Source organism: Cyprinus carpio, chromosome A13 (genome assembly GCF_018340385.1).
Source record: "Cyprinus carpio isolate SPL01 chromosome A13, ASM1834038v1, whole genome shotgun sequence".
Taxonomy (NCBI): Eukaryota; Metazoa; Chordata; class Actinopteri; order Cypriniformes; family Cyprinidae; genus Cyprinus; species Cyprinus carpio.
In genome coordinates, this window is record NC_056584.1 from 16,893,007 (window position 1) to 16,907,816 (window position 14,810).

The 14,810-nt window shown below is 36.8% G+C and overlaps 1 protein-coding gene across 1 annotated transcript; it reads right to left on the reverse strand.

The window, feature by feature from the left end:
• Positions 1-1,398: 1,398 nt before the first annotated feature.
• LOC109079609 (GTP-binding protein Rhes-like) lies at positions 1,399-3,516 on the reverse strand. The gene has a single exon (XM_042769032.1). The coding sequence runs from the start codon at positions 3,367-3,369 to the stop codon at positions 2,743-2,745; it is 627 nt and encodes a 208-aa protein (XP_042624966.1). The 5' UTR covers positions 3,370-3,516; the 3' UTR covers positions 1,399-2,742.
• Positions 3,517-14,810: the final 11,294 nt, after the last annotated feature.

Sequence of the window (14,810 nt, forward strand, 5' to 3'; positions counted from 1 at the left end):
TATAAAAAAAAAATAATAATAACTCTGCGGTCAGTGGAAGAAAGCCTTGTTTTGCCCTCCATGTGGGCGTTCCTGATGAAAGAGTGTGACGTCACGTGAAAACTATGAATTAAACTGTTTTTCGTTGTTACATTTTCACTTGCCGCTTTGGCATATTTCATTTGTTTTAAGTATACAGAAAGTGTAGAAAGTAAAAGCAAGTTTAAGGTTAGAAAGCTGAACATTTCAATCCATGATGTAGATGAGTTTGTTTCTTCGCTGGATTGGATTTGGAGAAATGTAGCATTACATCACTTGCTCACCAATGGATGTGCTGCAGTGAATGGGTGCCGTCAGAGTGCGAGTCGAAATAGCTGACAAAAACATCACAGTAATTCACAAATAATCCACAGGACTCCAGTCCATCAGTTATAGCATTTTAAAGCAGAGAGTTATGTGTCTGTAAGAAACAAATCCATTAAAGACATTTTAACAATATTTAAACCATCACTCCTGGTAAAGCCTGTCCCTTGTTGTCTTCTCACATCCAAATCCACCAACGCATTTGTTTAGAACTATTTTGAACTGTTTTTGCCTATAAACAGTGCTGGATCTGTGCATATTTCTCTCCTGATTCAGACAAGATGACTTTTTCACTGGAGAAAGCAATATTATGGACTTGGGACTAGGGTATTTTTGCTGGATACAATGGTCAGGGGGGGAAAAGACTTGATGAAATTGTTTATTATGAACATGCAGCTTTGGAGCTATGTGGATTATTAGATGTTACTCTCTGCTGTTTGGACTTTCATTGTGGTGGCACCCATTCACTTCAAGTGATGTAATGCTGAATTTCTCTAAATCTACATCTTGGATGATCTGAGGGTAAGTTTAATCAGAATTTTTTTTTTTTTTTCTTTCCGGTAAACTATTCCTTTAATATTTTAGCAGTGTTGCTTAAAAAGGGCCAGCAGAGGTTGTACTTCCTACACCAGCTGAGGAAGTTCAACCTGCCAGGAGCAGGAGCTGCTCACACAGTTCTGCTCCGCGTCAATGAGTCCGTCCTGTGTTCATTTATAACTCTCTGGTTTGGTTCAGCCACCAAATCAGACATCAGGAGACAAATACTCAGGAGTGTTGAGAGGGCAATAAATGCATCCCTGCCCAAACTCTAAGATCTTTACACCTCCAGAGTGAGAAAAAGGGCTGAGAAATCAGTTCAGAGCCCACACATCCAGCCCACTTTCTCTTTTAACTGTTGCCCTCTGGCTGCTGCTGTAAAACACTGAGGAATCAGAACAGACAGACATAAGAACAGCTTTTCTCTCAGGCAGTACTGAGTCTGAAAAATTAAACAACTTTCACCAAAACTCCCAGCCATTTATATGTTATGGCCACTATTAAAGAAAATACTTAACATGGTAACCCAAATATCACTTTATTTTCTGGATAGAGCTGCAGTGCAACGTTATGTGCTGCTGATGCAACATGCATATAATGGGTCGTACATTGTCATTCAATAGGTCATTAACTGTGTTTTAGGAACTAGTTGACATCCTGTTTTGTCTATAAGGAACAATGAGCCTTTGTTACACACAACACATTTCCCCGTTGCTTTATTGTTCGCTGTATTCGCTGTATGTCACACACAAAGCATGTGAAGTGAGAAAGTTCAAGTCAGTCGAAGCACCACAAGATGGCAATATTTGATAATTCCTGTAGGATTCTCTCTGCATACTTGTGGACATGGAATTTGAGCTGTTTGCTCTCTGGATTTTAGGACTGATAAAATTTGATAATTAAATGAGATCTGGACACAATTTGAGGTCACTGGATTGGATTGATTTCTCATGATCTTAAAACATATCTAACAACTTCTACTTTGTACTTGGAAATTAGTAGACAAATATTCAATATATGAATGCCTTTGGAAAAAAATAAATAAAACTATATATAGAGTGAGAGAGAGATTTTGATAATATTTAAACATTCTCATTAAATAGATTAGTATACTTTCAAAAGTTATACATTTCTACCTTATTTACCCGTAAAACATGCATATAAGTGCCTTAAAGTTACACATCTGTACGTAAAGTGTACATAATAGTAACTAGATGGTATATATTTTTACCTTTTGAAGAGGTACCACCCCAGTGACAGCTTTTGTACCTTTTTTTCTGAGTGTAGGAATGGAGAGTGAAATATATATGCACATTTTCCTCTGCAAGTAAAATCAAAAAAAAAAAAAAAAAAAAAAAAGAAAGGCATCAGTGCATCATATGAGTTTTCCACAGAGTAAAAGTGCATGTGCACAGTGCTAAACATTTAGAAAAATGGACACGGTGACTTAAATACGTGGTGCAATGATTTGCAAACTAATGAGTCAAATTTTAAATTATGGTAAAAAAAAAAAAAACATTAATGCTACAACATTACAATATTGCACTGTCATAAAAGTCAGAACATTTTGACATATACATGAGTGAATATTGCAGTAGCTCTTTACACCGATCACACAACTGAACTTCAGGAACTCAAAACCACTGTCAAAACATTCAAGATTCTTTGTACAAATGCAACAGTTCATTGACTTTTGATCATTGTCCCTTTTCCTTCATCACCGTCGAGGATGCTGATTTTTGAGCAGGATTATGGGAAGTTTCGCTATGTAACAAAAGCATCTTTGCATGCCATCAAAGAGCCTTCCACGTCATTGCTTTGCTTCAACCCTTTCCGTTCTCAATAATCTTTTTCTTGCCAACTTTAGGAGACAGAGCAGCTGTTGGTCTTGTTCATGGGCGGTCGTAGACTCATGTCCTTGGGAAAGGTCTCTCTGCGATGCCGCAAAGCCGGGCTGAGAAGGCTGGGGAGGTTTGCTTGCTGGAGCAGCTCCTTGAACACCTCCATCACATTTTCGTTTTCTTTAGCCGAGGCCTCAAGGAAACAGTTGTTCCAGTCCAGCTCCACCTTTACCAGCACATCATCTGCCGACACCTTCCGTTCCAGTTGTCTGTCTTTTTTGTTGCCCACCACCACGATGGGTGTGAGCTTGTCCTCCTTGACCTCCAGGATTTCCTCACGCAGTCTCTTGACGGCTTCTAGCGATTCGGGGTCGTCCACAGAGTAGACCAGGGCGAATGCATCTCCATTCTGGATGGAGAGCTTCCGCATGGCTGGGAAGGAGTAGCTGCCGCTCGTGTCCATGATGTTAATTGTCACTTTGACTCCAGCCACCTCATACTCCTTGAAGTGAAGCTCCTCCACTGTGCGCCGATGTTTCGGGTCAAAGCTGTCTTGCAAGAAGCGTTTAATCAGAGCTGTTTTTCCCACGCCTGCAGCTCCCATGAACACCAAGCGCACTTCTGTCTTCTCCTTCACTTCCAGAGACATCCTTGCCAATCCCAAAGCCAAGCTCTCTCTACTGTATGTAAGCCTTATAGTCTGGATTTGCCTGCAGCTCCCTGTGAAGACCTCGGACTTCTGGATCTTTGGATTGTAGCTGTCTCAGTGTGTGTGAAATGTCAAACAGTAAGCTGTTGCAGCTGCATCTGTGTTTTGTGTGTTCTCGTGCCCTATTTATGGCCTTTCTCAATTGCAGGGATTCCATGCCCTCTTCAGAGCTCAGCCAATCAGCTCGCAGCAGCATCTCCTGTTGCCAATCACAAGACCCTATGCAGATGAGATACAAGTTCTTGCTGTTGAAGGAGAGGTGATGTAGTGGAGAGTTGTCAGATGTGTTTTGTGCCTTGAATACTTCAATTATCATGTGTTTTAGAATAAGATTTGTGAATTTAATATCCAAAGAGCTTGGATTCGCATTTTGTCAGTTTGTATATTTGCATGCACAGTGTAAAGTTACTTGCATGACTAGTCCAGCAGTAGTGCATCTTATTTTCTGATATTATATGGCAAACACATATGATTGTTATTGTGTGTAAATTCATTATTGCTGCAGATTTTGCCTGAAGTAACATAAACAGCATCAGTCATTAAAAAAGCATGTGTATCTATAATGCACACTATAGCGCTGTTCCAACACTCAGTGAGCTGAATTTTAAGGCATCATGGGTGTTATTCTTCACATACTGGCTGTCAAGATACCTTGTTTTAATGCACTAGAGTGTATCCTTCAGGCAGAAGGCAGTCTTGTGAATGCAAAGGATGGACTGATCATTGAAACACTGTTTTTGTAGTATAAAACGATTCTTTATGAGTCCTGTAAAATCTTTTTATCATTACACATATAGAGATAAAATATGGTTTAATACTGGAAAAATTCTGAATATTTCAGTGGCAATGCGCATTTTCTGCATTGCGTAATATCATTTTGTCTCAAACAGTATATTTATTCATATGACAATTGTTATTTATTTATTTATAAAATGCCCTTTTGAGTTTCCTCTCATACCTGTTCCATTTTCTGTTCAAGAAGCGTATGTGTAAAGGGGAAATGCAGACATTTAAGTGATCTTGCATATGAAATGTGCATACTTGCACATAATTTGCATTTTAATTATGTATTTAAAATAAATATGTATATGTTTTCTGGATTTTAGATCCATAATTCAAATGTGTCTGAATAGATATGACTCTCAGAGGTTCAGTTGTGAATAATGAGAGGGTTACTCGGCTAAAGGTGAACAGGTTTTTCTCCTTTCACATTTTAGATGTCTGCTCATCGGCTTGTGAACAGTAATTAGCTCATTAGATGAGCATAGAAGAGACTTGGTGAAAGATAATATGGCACAGTGAGCTCATGTGGTGCACGGAAGGGTGTGCACGCACATGTTGGTATATGTGGTTTACGGGGACTCTCCATAGGCGTAATGTTTTTTATACTATAAAAACTGTATCCCCTTAAACCTACCCCTCACACCAAACATTCTGCATTTAGTATGTTTTCTAAGTCTTATAGTTTTTTAAGAATTATAGGGACACAGGAAGTGTCCTCATAAACCACCTTGACATTGTAATACCCATGTCATTATACAAATGTGACCCTGGACCACAAAACCAGTCATAAGTCGCACAGGTGTACCAATATAGTCAACAATACTTCGTATGGGTCAAAATTATCAATTTTTCTTTCATGCCAAAAATCATTAGGGTATTAAGTAAAGATCATTTCCCATGAAGATATATTGTAAATTTCCTACTGTAAATATATCCAAAATTTATTATCATTAGTAATATGCATTGTTAAGGACTTCGTTTGGACAACTTTAAAGGTGATTTTCTCAATGTTTAGAATTTTTTTTTTTTTTTCACCCTCAGATTCCAGATTTTCAAATAGTAGTATCTCTGCCAAATATTGTTCTATACTAACAAACCATACATCAATGGAAAGATTATTTATTCAGATTCCAGATGACACATACTTTATATTTTGACATATATATATAACCTTATGATTGGTTTGTGGTCCAGAGAGTAACAAATGTGTCTTCATAAACCACCTAAACTGGTGTGCAAGTGTGTGTGTGAAGTATGTGAAGTGTGTTTGTAGAGTTTTAACTTCAAATTTCTGTATTCTTCAATGCTGTTTATACCAAGACATTAGGTTCTTCTGCTTTATTATTGTTACTATTTATTATAATTTTAATAAGTAGATCAGCATCATTGAACTTATGTGCAAGCATAGCAAAATTCATGAGATGCAAATAATTTTATCACTTGGCCAATTAGAGTTGAAGAATATAAACCAGAATCTAGTATAAGTATCTTGAAATATGAATCTCCTGAATGTCTGAAAACCATTGTTCAGTCAGACAGCCAAACAGATCTGAAATGTTTAAAGGTGGGGTAAGCAACTTTTCAAAGACGCTTAAGAAAACTGATTTGGGCCGAGTAGCAAAACAAACTTGTAGCCAATCAGCAGTAAGGGGCGTGTCTACTCATGATGTGGAGGAGAGAGCATTCAGTGCACAGGACGGACATTAGCCGAGCCGGGCGACGACAGAAAGATAGAGAAGGCGGATAAAAAAACAAAAGAGGAAACCGTCTGCGGAACAAAAGAAGACATAAGGCAAGAAATAGGACCCGTGTAAATATCAGATCCGCTTTTCAGCGCTGGAGAGAACTCAAGGAGCGGAAGTCCTGTGATCGGATACAGTAGCATCACTGATTATAATGAGTTCTATAGTGTACACACTGTATAACATTGGTTTTGCTTTGTTTCACAAAACTAATCGTTGCCTGGGTTGCGTACGTATGTGTGGGGCGGAGCTATCAAAATAGGGGCGAGACCCTTTTGGGGTAGGGCCATGTTTGTTTTGGTCATTTCAAATGTCAACATAGGCTACCAGAAATCACTTACCCCACCTTTAATTTAAATACATCTAAATCTTGTTAAGCATAATAAAGGCATGTTTATCACCAAATGCACACAAGGGGAAATTATCATGTTTTTTTTTTTTTTTTTATGCATGCATCAAATATATATGCATCAGTAAACAGATATTGTTAATAAAATATTTTAATTCATGACAAATGCTAATACATGATATATTGTTTAATCAGTTTTGAATCAATTCATTAAAATGGAAAGTTCATGGAATTAAGATTATATATTTTTTTCTTATGTTTACTTTATAAAAATTATAAAGATTTCACAGAAAAAAAAGACATGTTCCACAACCTGTCAAGAGACATTATTACAGCTATACTTTTTACTTGGTTAAAATTTGTTGCATCAAATATGATATAGAAGGCTTTATAGAGTTTAAAAAAAAATCACTCTTAACAAGGAAGGTTGACAAAACAAGTCTAATGACGTTCTTCAGGAAATACTGGCAAAACAAAAAGGCAGTTGAAATCATTGTGATATTGAGAATGCAAATTTTCAGCTCACAAGGAAAATCTTCATGAATATATAATGAACGTTCAGTATGTTGTCCAGCTGAGACTGCCTGGTTTCCCAAGTATCAGGGTGTATTTTTCATGTGACGTTTTAAGACGTTTCATACATGATGGTGTAAATGAACCATAATGTAAGGCACAATGCATTACATTTCTTTCGGCATACAGCGTCAAATGTAAGTAGTTTCATGTTTCAAAATTGTGTTGACAATGGATGAGATTCATCAAAAGATCCTATTCGTGTTCCACATCTTTTACGTTTACAATCAGCAGTGCTGACTGTGGATGTAGCTGAAAGACCCTCTTCAGCTGAAATGGCACATCTGATCCAGACATATCATTGTGATGTGTCACCCACTTGCATCTGCATTTTATTATCCAGGATAAGTTGACAATGCTAGAACGGCAGTGAAAAGTGTTTGAGAGTGCAGCAGTAGTAAATTCAGCTCAACAGCACACTTATTCTCAATGTTCATACAGTGGGTCAAGAGAACAGCAGTGTCTGTCAGTATATTTTTCAGCAGCCTTGGTTTCAGAAGTATTTTCCCATTCATGTTTTCCAAAAGGCCTTTCAAAATTAGTTCAGTACCCCTCCCCCACACCCACCCACCCAACCAGCTCAACAAATTAATCACATAACAAACACTGTTATAAAACTGCACGCTGCCGTTGACGCTGCCACTTATCAATGGAGAATTTTTGGAGAATTTTTGCGGGCAAAATCATTTTCAATAGGAATTCAATAGGAAATTTCACTCGAGGGCAAATGATTTCCCCATATGCATTTCGCAATGGGTTCAAGTCGGTCATGCAAATTTAGTGTTGACCAACAGAAAGCTGCTTAGTTTAAAAGTGACTGACTAATGCTTCATGCATCGCTAAACTATTGACAATAGACAATGAATGGACTCGCAAAATTTTGCCAAACTGTCACTAATGTAAAACCACACCTTTTAAAGGTATGTTCTATACTGGAAAATGCAAAAAGGAACTATTAGTAGAACTATTAAAATCACAATGAATTTTGACTTCTGTACAGAAGTATGTGTCATCACATAACCTCAGACCTTTTTATGTTATTGTTAAAAAATGTATTACTGTAAATGAATGGGAATTTATCATGGCTTTGCTGGAAGGTTTTGTTTCCTCAAACTCAGAACTGCTAGCAATATTTACAACAAAATATACTCACAGAAAAATGGGTAGAAAGCTGTGACTAGGCAATAACCGAAGGTACGAAAGCTAAGGTACATAATTTAAAAGTACATATTTTTACCTAAAGTGCACATATTAGAAGCTTTTGACAGGGTACCGCCCCAGTGAGAGTTTATCTTTTTTTTTTTTTTTTTTTTTTCTGAGAGATGTTATAACAGAAATATTGTGTGAGACTGGACCCAACTACAGTAATATGTGGCTGGCTTTTGTGGGACTCTAAAGTCCCTGAACTCTAAAACAAGTGCCTTCAGGACTGCACATATCAGCAAACCATGCAACTGAGAGGCAGATCACACTGACGATTATCTGTCGTAATGAGAACACAGTGCACATCATCGTTCTCACTGTGATGAAGCAGTTCATCATCTGCCTCATGGGCAGAAACACTCAAAGATGAGAGGCTCGTTTTCTGGGTCCGTCGGGCCGCTCCGCCAGACAGGCACTGACCCACATGACTCATCCAAAATGTTAAAGTGAGTACTTTTTTATTTGCACACAAAATCTGACCTAGTTTCAGAAGCTCTGAAGGCATGCGGTCTAATTGAATTTGTATCATTCAGGAGCTTTTTGGTCTGAAACCACAAATGATAGGAAGGCTGTGGTGTTACGCGGACTTGAAAGACCTTCTATTGACGTCTCTGAGCCCAAAATAGAAGGGTGGAGGGAAGAGAGGCTTTGCCAACTCATTCTTTATGCAGCAGTAATAGGAATGAACTTTTACTCTGGGCTCCTTTTGTTGTTTTCCTCTGGAAATCTAAAATTCATTGTGAAGTATAGCTTTCAAAGTGTTTCTCTTTGAAAAAATTAGTTGAAATGAGTCCATAACTTGGTTGCTGTTTCTCAAGAAAACACTAACATTTGTGTCCAAATGATATACTGATATAATTGTTTTTTTTTTTTTTTAACTTTCAAACTTTTATATTTGAATCTATTTAATAGGAAATTCAGAATAAAGTTTGAAATTAAATGTCTAAATGTTTATCATGAGCATTCGCTAGTTTGGATATCCCCATTTATCACCTTTATATTATTAACAGGTTCACTAATCTCAATGTCTCTGTAGTTTCCTGAGAAAATCCTGAATTTTTCTTTCTGTTCAACAAAGTTATGTAGTAATATAATATATAATATATAATATAATATAATATATAATAATATATAATATATAATATAGAGACCAGTTTAACCAAGAAACCGAATGTTGCTTGTTTAAGCTGGGTTTTCCAAATATTTGGCCATTTTTTAATGTTTTGCCGTTAAACACTGTCTGATCATCAGGAGCAGAGATGGCTTCTGAGTTGGTAAGTTTGATTCATTTTCATAAATCATGTACTCTCCTCTGAAAAAAGAGGATCCTTAAGCTAGTGGTTCTCAGCCAGCAAGACTCAAGATGACTTAAAAAACAAGACAATATGCTAAAACATCTAATTTCTTTCTAGTATTGCCAAATATACAACTCTAACTATAACTGAAGGGTCCTTGGAGTCAAAAAGGTTGAGATCCACTACTCTAAGCCATTTCAGAGCAAATACTGAGATTTATACTTAGTATTGTCAAAAGGCTGAAAAATAGGTATTTTATCTTCATTGTTTTGCCCATTCTTAGATTCTCAGAGAAATAAGAGGCTTGGAAGTTCCGAAAGTATAGACTGGATGTTAAGCACTCCAGAAAGTTGACTCTGTTTACCTTCATGGTCTGTTCATTACCATAAACGTACTGTGAATATAAATTCAGTGGTAATTGAAGTGCTGTCTATAGGGTGTATTTAAATTACTTTATTATTATTAATCTTCTGATTGCTAATAAATAAATTAGTTTATCTAAAGCCTGAAGTCACGACGTTAGCTAATACTTTATAATTATCCCATTATTTAAAATTCATTAGCTGGAATAATTGTGTCATGGAGAAGTCAAGCCATCCTCTTCAAGAGTTGATAGTAGCCATTCGGTTCAGGTCATTTATGCCTCAAGAGCCAAAGATGTCATACCAGTCGCTTCTTAATGGGGGAAGTCGTGGCCTAATGGTTAGAGAGTCGGACTCCCAATCGAAGGGTTGTGAGTTCGAGTCTCGGGCCGGCAGGAATTGTGGGTGGGGGGAGTGAATGTACAGCGCTCTCTCCACCCTCAATACCACGACTTAGGTGCCCTTGAGCAAGGCACTGAACCCCAACTGCTCCCCGGGCGCCGCAGCATAAATGGCTGCCCACTGCTCCGGTGTGTGTGTTCAACTGTGTTGCGTATTTACACTCAGTGTGTGTGTGTTCACTGCTCTGTGTGTGTGCACTTCGGATGGGTTAAATGCAGAGAACATATTTTGATTATTGTTAAGTATATTTGGCTTTTTCACTTTCACTTTATTTCATCAAATCATATGAACATGTTTTGACATCCAAGAACCTTTTATTAGAAAAATAGTCCTCTGGCATGTTTCTCTGCCATCCACAACTCAAATGACCCTATATTGTGACCAAAAAAAACCCTGTGTCCTCTGGAGTTCAGTACGGAATAATAATAATAATCCATTGCAATTATATAGCGCTTTTCTAGGCACTCAAAGCGTTTTCCATTGTATGGGTTTATCTCCTCATCCATCACCAGTAGGAAGCATGATCAGACACTAAACCTTTTTTCTTTGACAGGATGGAATTAGAAATAATTTGGAATTTTTATCTTCGACTTTTCAGTCACAACTGCCTTCTATAGATCGGTGAATCTCATGAACTCTTTTGACAACTCATACCTTGCTTAAAGAAAATCAAGTCTATCAAGAAGTGAAATGTGACTTGAATATGTATATTTTTTTTATAGCTGAATGTGGAATGTAGTTTTATAAACAGACACAATTATGATTCATATCCTTTTTACCACATTTGAGCACCATATTGACTGTAATATAAGATTCTGACTTGAATTTCGTGTCTGTGATTAGACGTGCCTGTGGAATCGTACTGCATTTCTGCCTATTTGTCTTTCAGATTATAGTTTAAGACTCAAACTGAAGAGCACTGGCCTTGTCAAACGAGACTGAGCTGTATGACAAGATCCTAAGGGCCCTTTACACTGCATGGACACAACCTGTTATTGATCCATTTCTGATTTCATGTAAGCCCTAATAATTCACTATGTGCAACACTAGGAATGACACATACACTTGGCTTTAGAAGTGTTAAACTACTAAAAACCTGTATAAAGGTGTTAATGTTTAGTAATAGGCTTTTATCAGTCTTATACACTACTGTTTATCAGCGATGGATACAGAGATACCTTCTAAAATTAGTTATAAACCTTTGTATATAGCATAAATCAGACTTTTGGTTCATGTCGGTCTCGCCTTGTGAATTTTAGTGACGGCCCTGTGCTTACCTCATTGCTATGGCAACAGATGGTGATCAAATCCAATATCTCCAGGGTTTTTTGGAGTTGAAAATCATACCAGATTGCTCAAACATTTCATGACCCAACAACCATGACTGAACATGTTCAGTCGGTGAAAACAAACACCAACAAATGGCAACAGAACAAGAACCAAAAACAACCAAAAAAAGAAAACCATCAGAAAAACAGAAAGACCTAGAGTCACTGATTTAACCAAACCCAACAGCCACTGCTGTTTGTTGGTGTATTTGAATTAGCCTTTAGAAGAAAAGGTCTGCCATTTGCAGGCTAGAAAGTGTGCTTAGTGGCATTTGTTTCATTCACAGACCTCACTAGAAATCTTTCAAAATCTTCCAATCTCAGCTTATCTAAACGTTTGCCCAGGTATCAGGGTCTTGTCTGTAGTGTAACTGATTTCACAATTTTTGTTGCATTCTTATAGTATTTCACTGATTCTTCAAGAGTTGCATTCCTATATACTGACACAATATGTTGTGCTCATAAATCACTTTGGAAAAGAATCATCAAAGCAAATAAATGTAATCAAAGGTGCATTTCCAGAATAAAGATGTAACTTGCTGCTTATCAACCACAGTATGAGGCACTGTTGAAGAAGTTGTCTAGCCAGTCACAGCCATCGCACATTCTTCGTTCATATGGAAGGCAGCCGGAGCCAAAATTCTTCAAACAGGACAGGTGAAATTTGACTCTGTCAACAAGCTGTGTTTGACCGTGTTAACGTGGCACTTCTTAACATGTTTCTTTTGTATGTGTAGACACGCATACTCTGGATGTGTTAAGGCAGTTTTCAGTGCCTTAACTGAATCAGTTTTTGCCATGTTCCCGTAAAACATTTAAAGACGCGCAGTTTTACCCTATTAAGATGACAAATTTTAACGTGTTTCTCAATGCGCACACATTCTGGCCATGTTCAGAGATGTTGTAATTTTTTAAGTGTATTTTTATCTATATTTTTACACATATTTTTATTTTTTTTTTTTTTTTTTGTGTTTTTTTTTTGTTATATATTTTTTTATAGTGTATTAATAAGTGTTGTAATAAATAAAAAATAAAAAAACTAAAAAGGACATGACAAATCATGAAATAAGAATGATGTCACACTGTTCATGCATTATCCCTCATCAACAAACATACACTCTAAAAAACACTGGTTTTAACCCAAGGGCTGGTTAAATATAGGACAGAACACATTTTGGGTTCATTTTACCCAGCATAATGGGTTGTTTCATTTTTACTATAATACTGGCGTATTATTTACTTCATACATGAAATAATGTTTACAGATTAACTTAAATCCTCTGTACTTTTGTAAAATACTCTACACAACCACTGGTTTGCATGATGACTTCCTTTATTTTCCTTTATTTATATCATTTACAGCATTGTTTTTGTCATTTTTAATACATATTCTATACATATTGCCTACATTTAAACTCGTTTAACAAACATTAGAAGTAAAAATTCAACATTAAACAGAAGTAATTCACGTGTAATCGTCCAGTCTCAGTTTCCACCATAACGACGCTGGTTCTCGTGCCTGCCCATAAACAAACAGTAAACCGCTCTGAGGACATATTTAAACATCCAAAGTATTTATATTCTGTATCTTTATGAATCCAATTTTTTATTTTATGCAAAGCATCAGACTTTTCCGTCACATGAAAAGACCGACGCGACACTTGTATAAATGATTCACACCACGCCCCTCTATGTTGCTCTGCATAAAACTGAACGATATACAGTATAGAAATGTGTCTATTTGATGGTGCTTAAAACTGCTCTCTCCTGAAAAGGACGCAAAATCCCTGTGATAAATAACTCAACCGCTGGGTTACTTCTAATCCAGGACCCAGGCATAACACAAAAACAACCCAAACACTGAAAATATAACCCCCATCCAAAAAAATAAAAATAAAACAAATACCCAAAAGGCTCAACCCAGCGTTTGGGTTAAATAAAAATAACCCAGGAGTTTTTAGAGTGTAGCATCTGATGTTTGCATATGTGCATACCAATGTGCCATTACAACATCCCTAATGAATAAACATGATGTCTGATGTTTGTGTACCTATATACCAATGTACTATCACATCACATATGCAAATATACTCTTAAATACAGCAATTTAATTGGCTGTTTTATGCATGTTAGCTTGCTTATTTTATTTTTGTGAATGTTCGTTGTAACTATGGATTCAGGAAAGACAGAATTGTTGAACTATGATGGTAACAACTGCCCATAGTTGGCTAATGATGCTTTTGGATAACACGCTCCTGATTAGAGAATGTTAAATTCTCAGTCATTTGATATTCTGGGACACTCTTGATTCATGAATCAAACATGGCTTTGAAAGTACCAGGTTCTCTTAAATGGTAGATAGTGGTTTTGTTGTGAGGATTGAATTGGCTTTTGTGGATCATCACAAACCTGGTCTCGCTAGCTTGGCTGTAATCATAATGAAAGGCTTAGAGACAGCAGGGCTGCTATTAGAAGTGCAGCTATGGCGAGGTTTGAGTACATAGCCTGTAGATGTATGGATTAGCCCAGCTGAATGCTACAGGAATAGCAACCGACCCTGTGGATGGATTTAACTCGAAACTCAAACGAGTATACAACACCGCACTGTAAATCTGCCAGTGTTATCTCCTTCTTCCCTACATGAATAACCATGAGATGCTATCACACTCCCTTTGGTGACAGAGATATCTGCTACAATGCTGGCTTTGAATCTTGAAGTTCACAGGCTGTCCTTCACTGCCAGATTTCTGGCATGTTGTTTGTGCTGGATATTTCAGAGCAACCTTTGCCTTTAGAGGTCAAAAAGTAATGTATGCCTCAAATCTGGTGGTGTACTCTAATGTGCTGAATAATCTAGTGAATATTACTGTATGTATAATAGAATATCATAAGAAGTGCAACTTTAGAAGATTGTGTTTCAGGGATGGTTGAATCATCTGTTCCAGGGTTTCATTTGAATATGCTTTCTCAGCTGTACATATCAATTTTCAAAGACTGACAATAAATATGAAGTAAATGCTGTAAGAATTTTTTTTTTTTATAAATGTATTACAAAAGTAATAATCTAAATATTTCACTAAGCATACTTAATGAAACGCTATATGTCCACACGTCTAGATATGCATTCAAATAAATGTGCATTCATATACAGTAAATGCTCTTTAAAAGTCAACATGAAACACATATTTCAGAACATTTGTTTCAGAGGTGGAGAAAGTTATTAGATTTTGATTATTATTATTATTATTTTTTAAAACATGCACTGATGAATCACACACAGTATGAACAAGAATGAGCATTAAAAACAGCATAGATTTTGACTTCATGTTGAATCTTCATTCACT